Source organism: Mytilus trossulus, chromosome 3 (genome assembly GCF_036588685.1).
Source record: "Mytilus trossulus isolate FHL-02 chromosome 3, PNRI_Mtr1.1.1.hap1, whole genome shotgun sequence".
NCBI lineage: Eukaryota > Metazoa > Mollusca > Bivalvia > Mytilida > Mytilidae > Mytilus > Mytilus trossulus.
This window is the reverse complement of record NC_086375.1, coordinates 77,751,764-77,773,365: the sequence shown is the minus strand read 5'-3', so window position 1 is coordinate 77,773,365 and position 21,602 is coordinate 77,751,764. Positions and strand designations below refer to the sequence as shown.

At 32.6% G+C, this 21,602-nt stretch overlaps 2 protein-coding genes across 2 annotated transcripts; one reads left to right on the top strand and one right to left on the bottom strand.

Moving 5' to 3' along the window:
- Positions 1 to 3,360: 3,360 nt before the first annotated feature.
- Positions 3,361 to 8,942, bottom strand: LOC134709744 (galactose mutarotase-like). Its single transcript, XM_063569892.1, has 8 exons — positions 8,794 to 8,942; positions 8,566 to 8,696; positions 7,967 to 8,124; positions 6,715 to 6,924; positions 6,276 to 6,357; positions 5,071 to 5,215; positions 3,799 to 3,970; positions 3,361 to 3,535 (listed from the first exon to the last, which is right to left on the bottom strand). Exons 1-8 carry the CDS (start codon positions 8,856 to 8,858, stop codon positions 3,458 to 3,460), a joined length of 1,041 nt encoding a protein of 346 aa, XP_063425962.1. The 5' UTR covers positions 8,859 to 8,942; the 3' UTR covers positions 3,361 to 3,457.
- A 746-nt stretch (positions 8,943 to 9,688) lies between these two features.
- LOC134709743 (mannose-P-dolichol utilization defect 1 protein homolog) lies at positions 9,689 to 21,602 on the top strand. The gene is made up of 6 exons (XM_063569891.1): positions 9,689 to 9,760; positions 16,227 to 16,345; positions 17,785 to 17,850; positions 19,700 to 19,832; positions 20,435 to 20,639; positions 21,366 to 21,602. The coding sequence occupies exons 2-6, from the start codon at positions 16,246 to 16,248 to the stop codon at positions 21,585 to 21,587; spliced, it is 726 nt and encodes a 241-aa protein (XP_063425961.1). The 5' UTR covers positions 9,689 to 9,760; positions 16,227 to 16,245; the 3' UTR covers positions 21,588 to 21,602.

Sequence of the window (21,602 nt, the reverse complement as noted above, 5' to 3'; positions counted from 1 at the left end):
GAGCAATTGCTACCTGCATAAGTTTGGTAAAAGCTAGTGGTGCAGTTGACAGACCAAAAGGGAGAGCCCTGAATTGGTAAACCATTTTGTTCCAAACAAACCGAAGGAATTTGCGGTATGAATGGCAAACTGGAACATGAAAATAAGCGTCCGTCAGGTCCAGGGATGTTGTCCACATACCTGGAAGAATAGAAGCTCTTAATGAACGATTGGTCTCCATTTTGAAATGGGGAATAATCATGTAAGAGTTGAGGATAGACAAATCGATGACTGGTCTCATTCCTCCGGTCTTCTTCGATACAAGGAAGAGACGAGAATAGAAACCTGGATATATTGAAGGTACAGGGACTTCCTCCACTGCCCTCTTTGTCAAAAGAGTCTCTACTTCTGTTGACAGAAGAATAAACTTCTGTGGATCTTGAGTATTGGACAGTGGAATAGGAACAGGTGAAAGAGGTGGTTGTTATTTGAATTGAAGAGTCAATCCCCCTCGAATTACTGACAGAACCCAACAATCTGAGGTAATACTTATCCATGTTTTTAGAAAATGAGTTAATCTCCCCCCTACTGGAAATTGAGAGAGAGGAGCTTTGTAGTACATCTTTGGATTGGGTTCGGACAGTCACGTACGAAGGGGCAACTTCCTAGGAAGAGGGGTTGGTCCTCTTGCCACCTCTTTTAAAACTGTTAGGTTTAGACCTAGGGATTGAAGAATTTTTAGGTTTATTACCTCCATCATTAGTGATTTTCCTCCTCTTTTCCTGAGAATTATAAAATGAGCCTCCAGCAGAAGAATAACTACCTCGTTTAGAATTATTTCCCGTAAGAAATACATTTACCTTCACTGGGGCTGGAGTTTGATTGAGATGCTTCTGTACCTCATCAAGTGATATCCCAAATATCTTCTCATCCAAATGAGACTTGATTAAAGCATCCTTAAGATTATCGGACACCTTTGCCTTGCCTTGTCTACCTGTAATAGGAAAGGTTTGACCTCTGGTGGAAGAGAAGAGTCTTTAAGAACTGGGGCAACTGCTGATAAGAAATGTTCAGCAGTGCCTAGAACATGAGAAGCGTTTCTAAGAAGATTCTCTGTTTTAGACCAAACAGACTGCATAAGACGCAGTCCATCGGCGGGTTTAGAAGAAATAGTAGATGAAAACACCTTGTCACATTTGGGTACTAGTTTACCCAAAATAGAGTAAAACAGTTCATAATCATTAGAGCGGAATTGCTCAGTGAATAAAGTGAAGTGAAGACCGAAACCACTAACCTGGGAAAATTGGGACTCATTAGCCACAATCCCATCATTAATGATCTGCAAAGAGTTGGACATATGATTAGACTGTGGAAAACTACTATTTATTATCATCTACAGACAGACCACATGAAGCCTCAAAAGTGGAGGTTAGTTTCTTGGATCTGGGAAGTGACTGAAAAGGCACCTTGTTGACATCTCTCATGATTGTATAGACAGAATCTCTGAGATCCTTCAAGAAGGAAGGAGCATCTTCAGTCTCCGGTTCTTTACCAGAATTGGTAGAAGACTGACCAATTACAGATGAAGATAAAGACACAGGAACAGAAGGTTGCGAAACAATCTAGAAAGGGTGTGTGTAACAGTGGTAGTGGTAGGGACACCTCCATCATAACCGACAGAACCTGCATGCTGGGTCTGTTGACAGGTCTTAGTAGTCACCGAAGTAAAGAAGTCAAAACGTCGGTTAGTTGACTACTATTAGGAGGGGTTCCCTGCCCTACCGCTGTAACGGTCACAGGAAAAGGTAACGAACCGTCTAAGAAAACATCACCACCTGTAATGGCCTCGTAAGGACTGGGAGCATTAAACTCCATAATTAAATAAGTATGAAGTTAAACACTTATAACAACAATATAATAACAAAAAAATGTCAAATAAATAATGGTATGGCGATACCTACGATATTCAATATAGTAAAAACAAAAACTTTTAGTCTTCTTTGTAAGTTGTGTAAAATACAAAAATACGTGCGTCTCGATGCGCAGGCGGAAATTAAATGGATGATATAAAGGCATGGTTATACGGGCACTGGTCATCCCTCTTCTCATTGGATGATATTTTTATTTGGGGTTTTCCGCCTGTCAGACTTGCGCAGATGGATGCACTCAGAATTTATGATGGTAACGTATTTATTGACATAAAATCAATTGTATTGGTTAGCTATAAATGTATAATTATGAAAACTGTGTGAAGCTTAAACTCATATGATATTTTCCCTGGTCAAATGAGGCTGTTAAAAAACAGGGGTCCGTCCCTAAGTATGCGACCTGGGTTTCTTAGATATTTACATAACAGGAAATAATTTAATAAAAATATTTGTTATTTTGTTATCGTTAAAAAAATAATAATAATAATTTGATCGCGTTCTTTTTATTTCCATGGCGTTGTCTATTTATTTTCGACTAAAGAGTTTGAATGGCCCTCTGAAATCTTTCGCCTCTTTTTTAAAACCAATTAAGCGATGGATTATCAAAACAATATAATTTTTGATCCCACAACTCGTATTTGTAATTTCGACCCCTTCTTTTCTTTTCGATATATTTACATGCGCATCCCAAATTTGCAAAATAATCAGTTTGGAACTACTCGGCCTTTCTGGTTGCACGAAGAAATGTTGTACTGCATAGCGAGAATGGCCAAGTAGTTACGATTGTTTATAGAAGGTAAGTAATGGTAGAAAATAGGCTATCTGACTAACGTTATGAGTGTCGTCCGGAAGTAAAAATTGGGTTTCGGGATCAAAGCAGTAGTTTCCAGATGATAACTTTTGAACTCCATGCAGTTTCATCTGATACCAAGCTTGTTTTGATAATAAATTATGGGATAATGTAAATCCCTGTGATTTTGAGAACATTTGGTGTCATGGTAAAGTCACAGCAGCAATCAGTGACTGAATTTTACTTCTGGTTAATCGACGATTGATTACTATAACGGCCTTCATGCAGTTCCTAGGAACACGAATATTTAGTTAATATGAATGATAAGTCTTTGCAGACATCACCACACAACAGAAACAATCCGCAGATAACTTGACGTAAACAAATGGTATTCCATTATAGATAGGTTAACATTCAATATGTCAAGCTCTTAATCGTCCCGATTAACATTAAAACATTGAATATATGTAACAAACCTTATCAAAGTACTTCCATCAACTTTAAGTTCTCCAATGAGGAGGGGTTGATGTAACATTAAACGACAAACACAAGAATAGGCAAGTTGAGTTAATTTTTTTTTATACTTCCAGCTATAAAATTGAAGCTTACGAAACATTCTATAATATTAAAAGTGCAAAGGTGAATTCAGGGAAATTGGTTAATTCCATTGACATAAATTTCTTTATTTGTTACAATAACAACAATTTTGGATTTCTCTTCAAAAGTGATTCCAAATGTGGTACCGATTTCACCGTTTCTCTCATATAGTGCTGAATTTATAATGTGTAGTATGTCTGTACGTTTCACCAGGTCTAAGGATCGTACTTGGAAAATTATCCTGAAGTAAATAAAAAGAAATAAAAATAAAAATATTCTAATATAGATATCTTTATTCTTAACTTCATTTTGTAGGCGGTAAATTATGAGAGCAATTCATTTCTTTAAATAGAATTCAAACTAAAAAAATCATCATAAAAATTCTGCCATCTAGTATGACGCAAACAAAATAAGTAAACTGAAGGAAATTAATTGAAAAACTAAGCTGAGGCAAATGACTGAATTTATTAAGTTGATTACGAAAAATAATTCTAGACTACTTACATGATTGACACTATCAGCATAATGTTGTGTTTCTAAACAGAAGGCACTAAACTGTCCGTATGTAGCACCTGCTTTTCCCTGGACATTGTCTAGATAGTACGATGTGTATACCTGTAAACCAGGCTCTGTGCTTGATACTTCCAGAACTCGTCCTGAGGGTGGATGTTCTACTCTACAAAATTATGTGAGACACTAAAGTTAAAAAAAGAACCATGACTTTATAAAAGTATAAATTAGATTGTCAAAAAACATTCACGAAGGAATTAGTGGAGTAACTCTTTTGGTGACTTAATGTCATCAATTGATATCATTTTTGCCAGATTTGTAGACATAGGTGACATATTTACAATGAATATTGTCCTGTTTTTAAATTGGGCAATTATGTTTCATAATATTTTGAAAAGTTTTAAATATTTTATTTCCTCGACGATTTTCCATATACGCTTAGAATCATTGTATAACAGCGTGGACAAGACCTTTCCTTGGCGCGCTCATGTAACTGGTTATCAACTGACTTAATCAGGTTATGTTCTGTAACGCCCACTTGTCATTTCGTACGTGTTATAGACATCAACACTTTGGGGTGTGTAATGACTAACATGGTAAAATCGAGAATCGAAATGGGGAATGTGTCAAAGAGACAACAATACGACCGAAGAGCAGAAAACAGCCAAAAGACACCAATATGTTTTCAACACAGCGAGAAAATCTCGCAACCGGAGGCTTGCTTCAGCTGGCTCCTGAATAGAAAATGGGTACTAGTTCAGCAATAGTGGACGTCATACTACTCCGAAATATATAAAAATGAACTAAAATTGAAAATCATACAAAATCTCTTTTCCTCCAATATAACGCCACCAAATGACACTTGTCATCAGATTTTACTATCTATGAGCAACACGATGGGTGTCACTATACAGCATGAACTGCTTACTTTACTGAAGCAACGATTTTAGATAATGCTTGCTGTGTTAAAACTTAGTTTTCTATTCGGTGTTATATTGGATCAGTTATCAAAAGTACCTGGAATATAATTTAGTACCCCAGACGCGCGTTTCGTCTACATAAGACTCATCAGTGACGCTCATATAAAAAAGTTAAAAAGCTAAACAAGTACAAAGTTAAATAGCATTGAGGATCCAAATACGGCTAAGGTAATCTATTCCTGGGACAAGAAGATTCTTAGTTTTTTTTTAAATTCAAAATGTTTCGGTATTCCACTAGATTGTGTATTGCTTTTAAAACAACAACCAAAGCAAAATATAATTATACCTGCCACATTTTTTCATTTCGCCAGTTTTTCCTACACAAAAGTTTATGTCAAACCCCTTTCCATTGTTGACTTTTTTTATCTGATCTCCTAGGCGTACTGCTGTCCGAATATCGTATGGGGTTCCTTCTACGGGAGCAATTTCACCTGAAAAGGTAGAATAAGGGGGGAAATCACATAAACGATCATTTAATTATGACTAATAAATTAATAATTGTATCGCGATATCTAAATCGAGAGCGTGGTTGGTAACATGAAAGGACATTATAACGATATCGCATCGTATTATTATAAGTTTTGGGTTGGTACTAGCTCGAGCAATAATGACACGTCTGACGTTGACGACATTTAATAAAAGAGAGAGTAAATACAAAGGCGTTTCCGGACACAGGATTTCTGGTTTTCACATAGACAGCCCGGGTCCCCCACCATGAAACGATATCGCCTCGTCTTCGTTATAAGTTTTAGGTTGGGACTAGCTCAAGCAATAAAGACACGTCTGACGTTGACGACATTTAATTAAAGAGAGAGTAAATACAAAGGCGTTTCCGGACATCACTTGTACAATTCCGTAAAACATATAAAACTGAATGACACATATCTAAAACATATATATCTAAATACATAACAACATGATATAAAAGATGTTAAATTGGTAGGATTCTTTATAGTTACATAATCCCTATTGTAATTGCTTTATTTATTCAAACTTTGTGCAATCTACTTCCGAATAGAAATCGATTACACGCTGATGACTGCTTTACCCATTTTTTTACCCATTTTTACATAACATGTCTGTTTGTTTTGTTCACACATCATTGTCTATGTAATGGAACTTTCTGAGATTGTCATGAAAGTGAGAAGTTTATCTAGCTATAGCACCATTTTCTGCATAAGAAAAATGCCTGTACCAAGTCAGGAATATGGCAGTTGTTGTCCATTCGTTTGATGTGTTTGAGCTTTTGATTTTGCCATTTGCTTTGGGACTTTCCGTTTTGAATTTTCCTCGGAGTTTATTTTTGTTATTTTTAATTTTTAATTTTTCATGGAAACGTTCATGTATTTGTCTGCGCCCCGCTTCAAATTTTATATTGAGGAAAACTAACAAATTGTCTAATCTTTTACAAAGATCTGCAAAATGCATTGCTTACAGTGATACTGCCACATAACTCGTACTTACGATGCGATATGTGCTAGCATTACGCACCTGTTGGAATGACGTTTTCGTTCAAAGGAGTATAATAGTCAGCATTTACTTTGATAACATGATCATCTATATTAACAGAACCCTGTAAAAAAATAAAAAGTTGTACTAACAATAAATTAAGGACACACAGCGTACTTAAGAAAGACGTAGATCGACATAATTCAACTAGAATTAAGATTACATCGTTTTAAGAATGATTACTCAGTGTCCAGAAAACAAATTGCAATGCATCTAATGACAAAAATATGTCCAACAGAGTAGATCAGAGTAGAAATCACAGTGATTTGACCTGCTTGATTGTTTATTTGTTTTGTTGGCAAGAAATACACCTTTTATTTTCAATTTGTAATAACCACTTCTTTTAAATATTGTTTTAATTTATTCCTGGAGAGAGAAAAAATAAAATAGATACACGCGTACGGAGCTTTACTAAACTTACTTGTCCCGCAAGGTTAAAATAGGAATGATTGGTTACATTAATGGGCGTGGCTTTAGTAGTAGTGGCTGTATAATCTATGATTAACTCGTTATCATTGGTCAGTTCGTATGTAACAGTTGTAGTTAGTTCCCCGGGGTAATTCTCCTCACCATCTGGACTTGTGTACGACATCACTACTTTTGAATCTTTGACATCAGCTTTCCATACAACCTGTTGGAATATACTTTTACTATAATGAAGATCGTTTCTATCAATTTAAAATTATAATCCTAATGTATTATCAGCTGTGAAAATTTCAGTAAGTTCATCATTGAGACAGTGTTACCATATATATTTAGAATAAAATTGTTCGTTGGAATCTCAAACTTACTGTAGATTGATGGTACTATAATATTGGGTTATTTAAATTTTTGATGTACAAAGCATTTTTTTCATATCAGAGTAGAGGATAGTAAAAGGAGGTAAACGTGTATTTATATCTGTGTGTTCTTCATGATGTTTAAACTGGTTTTTCCTCCTTTTAAAGGTTTTTCTTTGTATGTATACTAATGTATTGTTGTTTCTTTTTGTTATTGCCTTATTAATGTCTTATGTTGTTTTATGCTCCCTGTGTGAGTATTAATGGAAATAAAACATCGTCTTTTTCTTTTTTTTTAAGATATTTGATTTATTTTTCATAATAAAGCTGACTAAAAAGTCTTTATATTGTGTTATTGATAAGCGTAGAAGTCTTTTCCGATATAATAACATAAAAATTAGCATAAAATTAAGAAATAATTCCTTCATGTCATGCTCTATGCTCATTTTAACATGGGTAGGCATTATATTTGTCGATATTTTACATTGAGCGTGTAAAATGTGGTCAAATATAATGCCTACCCATGTTAAAATGAGCAAAGAACATGACATGAAGGAATTATTTCGATTCTAATAGGACAAATGCAGTATTTTTATAGATCGGAGCGTAGAAAAATACCATAAAAACGTTTGGCTTTTCCCGTTTCCTCCCCGAGGAGTCTGTGCATTACAATTCATATTTGATAAGTTTAAAAACCACGAGCAGGGTAAATATATGTTGTTATATAAAAATGATATAATAAAATTGTATGCTAGCTGCTGCATTTTAAAGATAACGATGGAAATAACACTTATATACACAGTAAGTTCGTGCGCATGTGTCAAACATATTTTTTATGCTCATTAGAACACGACTTTGTTTTCAAAGCGTAATAAGGACGTCATATTAGAATACCTTATCAAAACCTTTTAAACCTCCATGAAGATGGTTTGGACCATTATTAATCGCAAGTTTATAGTCAGTTCCATCTAATGTAAACTTCCCATCAGCGATTCTATTTGCAACTCTACCACACAAAGCACCAAAATATCTCTGACGTGGACTCTCGTATCCTAAGCAAAAAAACAGAAAACGTATTCAACATGTTGGTGTTTGCAATTTGGCAGGGCTATACTTTAAAAAATAAAGATTTCAAAACCTGATTAAACAGTTTGACTGAAGGGATGTTTGTCAATATTGTGGGAGGGAACAATGCAATATAAACGAGATTGGGGATTGTTGGCCTTACCATCTATGGTCACCTAGATTTTGTTGTAAAAGTTACAATGGATCAAGAGGCTGGATAAGCCAGATTTTGTTGTATAGGTAATAATGTTTAAAGGAATAAACTTAAAACACCCGATTAAAATAAAAATCACTGATATGAACCATCTTTGTATATAAGCTCTGGATGTGCCACCAAATGTTGCCAATGTAAATGTTAATAAAAGTTAGAAGATGTGATAAAATTGACAATGTCTTTTATCATACCTTATAAGCTATTTAAGGTATACCTTTGATATCATCAAACCCTAGGTTAATGTCTTTTACATCGCCTTTTCTGTCTGGGACTAGGATGTCAGTCACTATGGCTCCATAACTGATTATTCTTATTGTAACATTATTTTGATTCTTCAGTGTAAACCTGAAAAATATAGGACAGGACGTCAATATATTTTAAAAGTGATCACTAAAATGCGTTTGTGCATAGTTGAAAGTAATTAGTATATTTTTAAACTTGCCTTTTTACAGACAAGCCGTCCTTTGTTTTCCCAAAATCTTCCTCTAAGATATTCACAGTAGACATTTTGTGTGTATTCAAAAGGATAGTAATAAGTGTACGACAGTATGATAAAAGTTGTGTGAATTCATTATCTAATCAAATTGACCTATTATCTTTTCCGGTAGACAACCATATACCAGTATAAAACTCGTTCATTCTTTCCGCATTCTAAAAGTTTTAAACTTTAAACACATTACCATGTCAATTCACAGACACTTGTCTCAGAAGAAAAAAATCCTTTTAGGTACTCTTATTTTCTTCAGAGACAGGATTTTTCTTCAGAGATAAGTGTCTGTGAATGGACATGGTAATGTATGGTGGCCAGTTAAGGCCATTTTGCTTTTTCACGTTTTCGCCTTTCCTATTCTATAAGGCGAAAACCCGAAATCGTGAAAAGGCGAAGTCGAAAAGGCGAAAATATTTTTTTTGCATTTTGTTTACAAAATATATTGTATATACACAAGCAGGAAAAGCAAAAATCGTCTATTAATTGTGAATATTTGTTTTATCTTTATTATAGTATAAAATGTTCTCAAACGGTACACTTATCACTAATAGACTAGTATACTTCGAATTCGTCTCTCCAATAAAGAAAAACTAAAAAAGCATATTATCAGTCAAAAACTAATGGTTTGAACCATTTCTGTGCATGTCCAGTTTTAAGTATTTTCTAAAATGTATTTAAGTGTTTTAAAATGATGAAAGGGAATAACCGTTTCGACTGACAGAAATATAGTTTCACAAGATATATTGAAAGACCATTTAATTCAACAAGAAATATCTCTTATCTAAGTTCGTGTCGAAGTGTATGCAATAATATTTACTAAGTATAGAAATCATATAATTGTCAGTGACACCATATGAACTTTAACAGAGAGTAGCTTTTCATGGACATTTAAATCACAACAGAAACAGTTAATACTACCGTAAGCTCTGTTTCAATATATTTAAGATCATTTAAGTTCAATTAGGGTTGTAAGACCTATAGAGCACAAGTCAAAATAACCCATTATATGTTTAGCTGAGTATTTACATAATGTAGATATGAAACGAAACTTATAAGCTACAAAACAACATAAGGGGGAATATTTCAGTGTTCAGTTGCAGCTTGATGTTTGACAATTGTTAAATCAAGTTTATCTACTATTTTATCTCCAGTAGAAATTTTCAAACTGTTAGAATGTACTCAAATACATTATATCAGTTCTGTACAGTGAATAACGGCAAACTACGACAACGTTGATTCCGAGAAACCGGTAATGGTCAGACAGACGTTCTGACGGAAACACGGACAGACGTTAACCAGTATATACCACCGTCATTTCAGAGTTTCGGAATATACGAATTTTGAAATAATTTTAACATCAATCTTAGCTGAGCTGAGATTATCTCCCTTTGAACAGTGCATTATACTATTATCCATTCTAGTGATCCAGAGAGGCACTTAGCAAGAGATAATATTTAATGAAAACAATAATTCAATATACATGTTTAACATATATATACTATAGGGAAGACCATGTGATTTTAAAGGGAAGTGACAGCAGGAATTTGAAAACTTGTTGCCTTGGGCCATTACAGACTTCCTCGGCCATTAATACAGACTTTGGACATATAACAGGGCCATTATAAAAAATTCATGTATACTATAATATGGACTGCCCACAGGATAGTCAGTGGTATTGACTGAGAAAGTGATAATGACTGAGTCGTAGGCGTGAGATTCAGGACCGCAGTTACAGTGAATAAGGTTATACCATTGTTCTACGGGCACTCCATGTATCACGATAATGACAAATTCTTCAATAACTATTATGTTTATTTTATTGAGGAAGCATGTTTTTACAAATTCTTATAAATTAAAAATGTTCATAGCAAACTCGAGTTATTGAACGATTTCTATAGCAAAGAGTGACGAACAGACGTAGTAATACATACATAAGGCAGGGGATATGGATTTTTTTGGAAAAAAGTTTGTTTCCAGTTTTTGGAGAAAAAAATAATTTGTTCTTGACCCTGAGAAAAAACATATTGTTTGTTTCACCCTTAGCTGCCACTATATGTAATGCTAAAATTGAAAGAAAAAAATGGTTTTCGACTTGTCGCGAAAAAAAATAGAAGAAGGCGAAAAATAAAGTTTGTCTGGGAAAAAAATCCATAGCCCCTCCCCCAGAAAATCAAATGGTTGCTGCCTAAGTCACTGCCATTCATTTAACTGCATTTTTCAGTATATCATTATGAATTCTAAAGTAAGTTTTCTATTATTTTATAATTTACGAAAACATATGGTAAACAACTTAAATATAAAATATAAAATAGGGATATCTCCCTAAAAAGAGAAACCACGCTTCATTGGTCATTAACAGAGAAACCACGTCCTATCGGTCATTTACAGAGAAACCACTCCCCATCGGTCGTTAACGCGTCAAAGTTAACGACCGATTTTCTTGTTTTGTTCGAATTTATTACTGAAGAATGTCATGTAGCCCGTTTTTATCCAATCAGAGAAGGTAATTATAAACCGATATGAAATAAAATAAGATATCATTGAAATTACGGTCAAAATCATTATTACTATCACATTTTCCGTCTAACTCTGTCCCTCCGAAATCACAAAATCTCACAAATTAAATGTTTGGTCCTTTTCCGAAGAAATTTGTAATGTTTGAGTTCTTATGAATAATTGTTAAAAATCAAACAAAACTATATGCACCATTTACCAATTTATTTTATAACTTATCACTGATCTTTTATTTTAATTTTCACTTGGATGTATATTAATGAAAAGAGGTATGAAATAGATGTCAACGAAAAGATATCTAGAGGTTAATAAACAGTTTTCAAAAATCGACTTGGTCTAAACAATATATAAATCGCTCAAAGTCTAAGAAAAGCGGTTACTACATTTATAAGAGACTATCAAATTTAATCTTCCTAAAGAAAAGCATTATAATATATGATAAATGAGAGCCATTGAAGGTTTTGCTTTGAGTGTCCATGATGAGTATGTATATAATACTTTGGAGTTTAGTATGGCGTTCATTATCACTGAACTAGTATATTTGTTTAGGGGCCAGATGAAGGATGCATCCGGGTGCGGGAATTTCTCGCTGCATTGAAGACCTGTTGGTGACCTCCTGCTGTTGTCTGTTCTATGGTCGGATTGTTGTCTCTTTGACACATTCTTCATTTCCATTCTCAATTTTATATATTATCAATACGAAAAGCGCTTATCTTTCCCGCTGGGGACGGAACTTTCGATATTAAGCACTCGATGCGAGCAATACACTCCTCACTGGATCAACGAGGTGGTTCATTTATGATAACTTGTAAAACTTGCTGGTTATATCATTTTCCACATTAAAACTCTGATTTGATATGAACAATGCTCAATTCGTCTAAGGCTGCAATAGTAGAATTCTATGTTGTGAACACAAAAAAAAAGCGAACTTGCATGAGAAAAGGCAGACATCGGTTAAATAACATTAGCAATCACACATATCTGTGATACTGCACCTTGACTATCTAGACTATGTATCAATCTATTATCTTTTTGTATTGAGCTTACTTGTTAGCAATAACAAGGTTACATTAATCATGACACGAACCCTGCTTTGTATCAAACGGAAAAACGTAGTAAGGATTTTTAACGTACTATCCCGAATAGGCAGAAACCCTGCAGGAAAACATATTTTCCAGTGGACCTTTTATTCGAAATTGTGTTTGTATGTCTTGAATTTCTTTAACGCGCTGTTTGTGTAGAAAAAAAACAAATATAATATGCCTTTGATTTGACCCGACATGTAGTGCAGAGGTACCCCGGTATCCTCATCCTTTAATTGGAACATAATTTATGTATTATTCATGTATCGGATAGTATATCACAAACCATGTAAAGCTTATTTATATTTTGATTAAATATTTAGAAATGTATAGACTAGTACTTTCATTGCACTAACGCAAACCCTATTTCTCTTGTAGCATTTTTTGGGCATAAAATATCTCTTCTGTATACTTTAGAGTTTGCGATGTGCAATGATCATCAGGGTTAATCTGTGACACAGGTTGTACATGTTATAAAATAAGAAATGAATTCTTCGAAAAAAATAAATTCGAAAGTATATTGAAGGAAACTCTGCATATAAAAAAATAGCTGCCGTAGAGGTGAACAATTTTGCGTATTTTTATTTAAATAGAAAAAATCAACAAACTGTTATAGATCAAGCAAATCTTGCAAGCACTTCATACAGTCCGTTTATACATATTCCATATAGACCCTTGTTACACGTATATACTGTTTTCTCCTTTACATTCTATACGCAACAATCAAACATTAATTATTGTAGAGTAGACACAACGTAATCAAAGTTGGAGAAACAAGAACAATCCAAATAAACATGTTTTCATAGTATACGTTCAAGTACAATTTATCCTGAGAAGTTTCAGAGACCAAGGTTGTGATGTTTATCTTGTCGTCCGTCTAGACCTGATACTAGGCGAGTTTATTTTATTTGTTAGCTATATAAAGTGGCATTACAATGTTCAAGGTTGACAAAACATGTACAATGTATATCATACGATTATACATCACTATTAAAACTTCATAAAGCAAAATTGAACTTTGGACTTCCTAATTTAAACATCTCATTCATTAGATACTCACATTCAAGTAAATAATAGTTATCTCGGGCGAATATCATAAATTTTACTAAAGTATGTATATTACTAGTACTATATATTAAGCATATGCCTGTAATCCTTACTTCGTATCTTTCATGAAAATAACACTTGATAGTTTGGAAGCGCTTTAATTTCTGGATTTATTAACAAAGAATATAAAAACCAAGGATCTATAAATGTATGAGTACGTCAAAAGCTTCATGACCAAAAGTTACATGACAAGAAAATATAAATTAACAGTTCGCGACTTATTTCTTGACTTTCATCCCAATTCGCCTGGGATAGTAACTGCAACCGAATGAAGGTCACATGATGGTCAAAAGTTAAGGTTACACTAATTGATAGAACAAACATACAAAAATTATTTTGTTTCAGGATGATACCATTTTAGATTATATGTCAAACCTTCAAATAAAGGCAACAGTAGTATACCGCTATTCGAAACTCATATATTGATTGAGAAAAACGGTTACAAACTAAAACTGAGGAAAACGCATCAAATATAAGAGGAGAACAACGACACAACAGAAAAACAACATTTTAAAAGATGCAATACACACCGAAACGAACTATAGTCTAACAATGGCCATTTTCCTGACTTGGAACAGGACATTTTAAGAAAAAAAATGGTGGATTGAACTTGGTTTTTGGGCATGCAAAATATCCCGCTTTTATGGCAATTTTAAATATAACATCAAAATGACACCATTACATGGCAAGACTAATATACAAATAAATGGGAGAACATATAGGACAGAGAAACACACGAATAATAGCTAACAAAAGGTACCAGGTTTAAAATTTTATACGCCAGACGTACGTTTCATCCACACAAGACAGACAATCCAGTGAAGCTCAGATGAAAAAAGTTCGAAAGCCAAAACAAGTACAAAGTTGAAGATTGGTGACCAAAAGTTCCAAAAAGTTGTGCCCAATACGGACCGTCTGCCTGGGATAAGAACATTATTATTTAGAATCTTGAGAATTAACTATATATATATTGAAATAACAAGATCCCTAATAATTGTTTTGCAACTAGGTCATAGTTCAATATCAGAGTGCCAAAATCAACTGATTTTTTTTTAAATGTTGCTTTTGTTTTCTGACGATTTCTGTTCAGCAAAAACAAAACAAAAACAATAATATATAAGGATGTGCTTCGGATGAAAAAATCTCAATAGGTTTTCTGATAACAACAGCAATTGGTGGACTGAAATTTTGACATATTTTCTGTTTCACGATTATTTTTTTCGACCAAAGCTTCACCAAACTCAGTTTGAAAATTGCCATTGGTAAGAACAAAACCTTGATCAGTAGATTAAATCTCAAGCTCACACGGTATCTATCAGTTTTATTGAAAATATTTTGGAATTTTTGGAAAAATGTCTTTTAAGTCATAAATTATATCTCTCCTCAAACTTTGGTACATAATGCGCCTTTAAGAAAAAAAAAATTTAAATTGAGGCTCGGCCATAGGTGTAATTTACAGAAGCAATTAATTTAATGGATGATTGAGACATATTTTCGTTTTTGGGATGTGTAAATAGGTAGCCACATCCGATGGGGGTTTTGGATGGTTATATTCAATGATCTATGTCTGAAAATTGGCACGGTCATTGCGTGTAATATCGAGCTAGTGCTATAACACAGTTATTCTAAAAAGTTTTAAATTCCTATTAATGTGGTTGCCTCCTAAATAGGAATGATGCATTTGCAACTGAATATTAAGCCATTAATTTAACAAATTTGAATTATTTTCTTGTTTTTTTTTTTATCATTTGATGCTCATTTGTGTCCTAAGTAAGGGATTTGAAGTTATAGTATACTATATTTTAAATCAAAATTAAATTCTCAAGAGAGGGGTGAAAGATACCAGACGATTTTGTTTATTCGAGCGTCACTGGTGAGTCTGATGTAGACGAAACGCGCGTCTGGTGCAAGTTATCCTGATATCTATGATGATTTTATGGACGTTCAAACTCATATGTCGAAAAAAAAACCACAGACAACGTCATGGCTAAAAAAAAACAAGACCCGCAGAAGTACACAAAACACAACATAGAAAACTTAAGACGCAGCAACAGGAACCCCACTAATAATGTTTATTGTCCACGATGTTCAGAAACGTTCAATAACTCTTTGATAAGGAAATTATTTTCGCAAATTTTCTACCATTTGACCTAAATTTCCCTTCTGCTACTCTTCAAAAACTAAAAGATAATTTTAAAAGATATCGGGGGTTGTAACTAAAGAATTTCGCATAGATGCTGCTTCTCTTATTTTCTTTTGTTTTCAGCAAATTATTACATTTGAATTATTGAGTAACGTTATGCCAATTTATATTATGTTATTAATTAAATCGATATAGTTACAAAATATATTATTTGTAATATTATTTTATTATGTACATTTGTAATGCGATATTGTTAGAAAACGATGTTATTTATTATACTATGTTATTATTTAATGTGATAATGTTCAAAAATATATTATTAGGTGGTGAAAGTTTTGTTTTTATTTACCTCTGACATTTATGTTGACTTGCATGTTTTATACATGGTCAGACGGTTTTATCAAAAAAGATGCACTCGGTGATAGCGTCGATTAATGATGGCGTGATTAATATTATCATTGTTTACATTGTCCCTGTTTATTCATTATAAATATACATATGATATTATATATAAGATAATTCATTATAACTTGATTCAGTTGAGAAACATCATAAGAAATGGGTGGATGGGATTTAACAACAACTTTACCATCTGGGAATCCTGATCATTATTTTCAATGCTTTCAAGAGTTGGTTGAACGTCATCGACTTCCACAACGTGAGTAGATAGGTTTTAAATATTTAAAACCATTTTAAATTCTGAATTCAGGTGAAACATAGCTATATTATCATGACAAGATAAATATCGCAATGTTTTATTTGAGTTTTATACAATCCCATCGAAACGGGGGACAATTTATTAATATTGAAAAATGCATAAATCATAAACATACTAATCTATTCTTTTTAGAACTAAAGAACTTTATCGTTAATCTTGCTTTTATGTGTATCCTCAAGTATAAAATGTTTTTTAAGAAGAATCGTGATGTTCAAATTTTTTTAAAAGAAAAATATTTCAACGACATCATAGAGTCGTTCATGTCTGACTATTTATAACATTTTCCAAAAGGTTTTTATAAACTGTTCTTTTCCCTGAAATAATGAAATTAGTATCAATTCTACATAGCGGGATTTTACAGATTACAAAAAATCTAATATGCATTTTAGTGACATTTCTGTCATTCTGATGTAAATAAAATTTTCAACCATTTTTTTTAAATTGTCACAATTTGGTTGAATTTGAGTTGGGTTTATTTGATTTTTTCTTTCAGTTTTTCAGTATTGTTTGGAGCCATAATAATGATAGGCCACAAACGTTTCATTTACTCTAAATATGTAGAATATAGCCCATAACATGAATTTTAAGAATTATTTCTTTCCAAAAGTAACAATACCAGACACGATTAAAGGGAATTGCGCTCACTTCATTATATGTATTAATTATAAAAAAGATGATGTGATTGCCAATGAGACAACTCTCCACTAGAGACAAAATGACACAAATTAAATCTATCGGTTACCGTACGTCCTTCAGCAATAACCATGGCCAATACCGCATAGTCAACTATATAATCAATTCAAACTAGAAAACAAACGGCCTATTTAATGTACAAAAAAAAGAATGTTACCAGTTAAACATGTTAGCGTGATTTGAGCCCTTCCCCTTATCTGGGACAGAGGTGAAACGAAACAACATAAGGACGAACTATAAAAATTAGATGAAAAAGGCTCTACTCATCAGATGATTATATATATATGAATGTATCAAAGTTGCCATTTTTGTCAAATATGATCTTACCACCTTTCATTGTATTGCAGGAACATTAAATATATTCATATGCATCTAAAACTTTTATTTGAAAACTTAAACTTATATAGAAGGAACCATTAAGCAACTTCAGTATAATACATCAAATATTTCTGTAACATTGGAAGTATTGTAAACCAACTAAAATGACTATAACAAAATACAAGGGTTAATGTACAAAATTTTTTACACTTAACTTATAAATAGATTCACCAGGCTAATGAGTAGGTCAAAACTATTTCCTATATACTTAAACTAATATTGAAATGAACTTTCTTGTTTAGAAGTCATTTCATTTAATATTTCGTATATAATGTCAACAGATATTCATACTGACGATACTATTACAGGGCAATGTATGCTGACTCTTGTGACGACATTTTTTGGATATTTCCTCATTGGAACAGTTACGATCAGTAAGTAACAATAACTAAACATCATTTATTAATTTGTACTCTTCCTGATTATGCGTGACGTCTTTGCTACTGGAAACTCTGGGTTTTTATTACTTCGATTATGAATTATGTAATTAAAATACCATCTATTTTTTTAATAAATAATATTTATTTTGTCTCAAGAGGATGATTCATATTCATGCATACCCTATGAGTACGTATGATATACTTCTATTGTGATCTGCCTTATGAATAAAAAGGAAATTCTAGTCAAAAATTGATCGACCGGACTGACGACATCTCGAGTAAATTAGACTTCACATATTTACCACTTTGCAAATTTGAAAATATAGAAAATGCAGTGACGTTAACTATTTTTTTTTATATATTCATAAATGCAAATCTTCAACTGTAATTCGTTTATTTCGGTCAATTTGCTAAATGAATATTTAGTGACATTTCATTTTCAGAATGTAATAAATTGTTGACTTCTTATTTTTAACTGTTCCAAGGTTCCTTCATTTATAATTCATTTTACCTTATTAGAATTGAAGCATAATTTTTTCGCTCACTGGTAATATACATTAATTTTTATACAAAAAGGATAAATTTCAAGCACAATAGCACCATAACTAAATAAAACTATGAAACCTTCGTAGGAGAAACAAGAAAACGGCATATAAGTCGTCCAAACCATTGAACTTGATTATTTTCGTTACGCTTAAATGAAGCGTTAAATGATTATCTGTTTATATCATATTAAAATACGTTTAAATGTGACACAGCAATATACTATTTTATATACAAAAAAAATCAGTTATGGATGTGAATCTAATAACAAACAAGTGTAGGTATAGATCAGTCAAAAACGGCAGTGAGCATTAACTCTAAAACGCAATGAGAACAGTTACGTTGATAGTTTAGTTTAAACATATCTTATTTGCTGAGTTAAAGCAAAATGGATTAGACACAAGTAAATCATACTTATGAAGTCTTCTCCATAATACAATATAAAGTTACAATAATAGTATAATATAATGGACGTTGATACCTGACTATAAGCAAACAAAAATCAATCAAACAAACAAGCAAGCAAACACTCTTCCACATGATTCCAAAATCGCATCCAGTTGTAAGGGTTAGTGCCATAAACATCATAACGCCGGATATGATGTCAGAATGTAATCAGTTGACATGAGAGATCTTTTCCGTTAGTTTTGAAAACTGAGACACTATGAAAAGGGAAACCAACTCATGGTTGCGACTAAGTGTCTTTCAGATTAAAGTGTTTGATTTTCCTTTCGTTCATTTTATTCTTGATATTATTGAGTGGAGTTTAAAATCACCAAAACAGGGGGTGTTTTAGCATACCTGTGATATGCTATCACATAAGGCGTGGGTAGATGGCATTTAATACTTATGCATTGCAGCGGACAAAAGGGAAATCAAAATGAAAGCGTTTATTATAAATCACAGTTGCCTGAACCAATTTCAGAACACGTAACAATCTTGTTGCATCTTTTATATTTTAAGTTTAATGTCCACAAGGGTTCTAGTAAATGAGACAAAAGTACTCGCTTAAAAGAATTATGAGCTAGTTTTGGCATGCATGTTCTATGACAAAAAATTTCATTTTATTTACATTATGACAAGGATTCTCCTAATATATATAACATCCGTTGCGGTAGACCAACAAGAGTTGATCATTGAAAAGATGAAGACAACCAGTTGTCAACTACAAATAAGATTGTAAATACCCCATTCCAAATCGAGGACCGATCACCAAAAATTTGCATTGCTTAATTAAAAGAAAAACAATTAAAATCATCTTCTTGAGTTATCCTATTTAAAACTTATATCTTGTTTACAGGTCAGATTCCACAAATACTTAAAATACTCCGAAGAAGGAACGCGAGTGGTGTCAGCTTTGTTAGTATAATTTTGATGTTGCAAGCATCCTCATCGAAAGTTGCATATTGCGTTCAGGAGAACTTCACATTCAGGTATACATATTGTTCAGACAGGTCATTATGTATAATGCATATATGAAGTGTTGTTATTAATTAAAAAAATGGATTTTCATTTTTTACATTTTTTTTGTTTTTTAAATTGGCAAGTCATCGGAGAACATTTACTATCGAATTTACGAATGGCAATGTAGGGACACCTACAGCAGTTCCAACTTCAACTACATTGTTTGTATTTTTAACCATATCTTGTGGGGACTAATCAAACAAAAAAGGCAAACAAGCAAGAAAAAACGAAAGAATATATAAAATCTATACAGTTTTATCACAGTTTATTACATAGGAAATCTATGTTTATATTGAACATAAATATAAGTATATACTTCACTTGACATTTAGCAATTGTAGATTTCCCAGAAGGAATTTGAACCATATATCATATTGCAAAATTCATAAGCCTTTAATTTCAATTTGGAATATATAATATTTCCAGTTAAGCCTGACAGTACCAAAGTTCTATCAATTTAATAATTAAATCATTATCGATTTCATTTTAGCCATTTGAAATATAACAAAATTATTTAATTTTTTGACTAAAACCAAAAGGTAATGTTTCTATTGTGTTATGGTTTTTTTAGTGCGTGGGGAGAAAATCTAGTTCTAATGGTGGAAATGGTTGTATTGGTCCTGCTTCTACTCAGTTACAATGACAGACCTATCAGCGCAGTGTGTTTTATGCTATTCTACACTATCATAATGTTAACACTTATTATACCATTGGTGCCAACGAAATTCATAACGTATTTAAACATTTGCAGTATACCTGTTTTAAGTATAAGCAGGGTATGTATAATAAGTCATTTGTTATTAGTACTATTATATTATCAAATGAAGGAAAAACTGCAAGAAGCAAAGGTTTTGTCCAAAACTTAAACTTAATTTGGTTTACCTTATATGCATCATATGTGTCTGAAGAAAATTCAATGAACTTGAAAAATAAAATAAACGTTTTGTAAAGCATAACAAACAGTATGATATTAAAAAAAAAACTTAAACCATTTGTCAAAGCCTGCGTAGATGCAACCTTAGCTGTAGGAAAAATCTATAAGAATATGTACAGCAAAATGTATCATTTGAAACTTGCCAATACAGAGGCACTAGATGAAAAATGACAAAAGTACTTACAGCATGAATACAAAGAAGACAATCAGATGTTTACAAAACAAAACACAGAAAACAAAAGACACAAATGACATTAAACCCTATTTTTTCCCAAATAATGAATATAAAACCAATAAACCAATACATGCCGAGAACACAGGAAACGATCATAATTTTAGAATTAATTAATACAAGGCTATATACGAAGGTTATTGAAAGGACACATAAGTTTGATGTGTTTCCCTAGGCTTAAGTTTTTAACCTGGCTTTGTTTTCTCTCAATTGATTTATTACTTTTGAACAGCAGTATACGTTTGTTGACTTTATTTTTTACTTGAATATATTTGATTTTTGTTTAGCTATATTTGGATGCATAATTAATAACAATTGTTGATTTTTTTTTTATAGATAATTCAGATATACACCAATCACAAAAACCATGACACGGGACAGTTATCTGGGACATCGTCAGTTCTTTGTGTTTTCCAAAGTTTTGGAAGAATATCAACATCTATTTTATTGACACGTGACTGGATTCTTATATTAACTTTTGTTCAGTTATTGATATCGAACTTGATTTTGACATTGCAAGTAATATATTACAGAAGGAAAAACAGAAAATTAAAGTGATATTTACTTTTGAAC

Coding starts and splice junctions, on each gene's coding strand:
- LOC134709743 (XM_063569891.1), top strand. CDS start 16,246: ATGGGTGGATGGGATTTAACAACAACTTTACCATCTGGGAATCCTGAT. Junction 16,346..17,784: donor ACGTCATCGACTTCCACAAC/GTGAGTAGATAG, acceptor ATACTATTACAG/GGCAATGTATGCTGACTCTT. Junction 19,833..20,434: donor CAGGAGAACTTCACATTCAG/GTATACATATTG, acceptor TGGTTTTTTTAG/TGCGTGGGGAGAAAATCTAG.
- LOC134709744 (XM_063569892.1), bottom strand. CDS start 8,858: ATGTCTACTGTGAATATCTTAGAGGAAGATTTTGGGAAAACAAAGGAC. Junction 8,125..8,565: donor AGGGTTTGATGATATCAAAG/GTATACCTTAAA, acceptor TTTTTTGCTTAG/GATACGAGAGTCCACGTCAG. Junction 3,971..5,070: donor GAAATGAAAAAATGTGGCAG/GTATAATTATAT, acceptor ATAATTTTGTAG/AGTAGAACATCCACCCTCAG.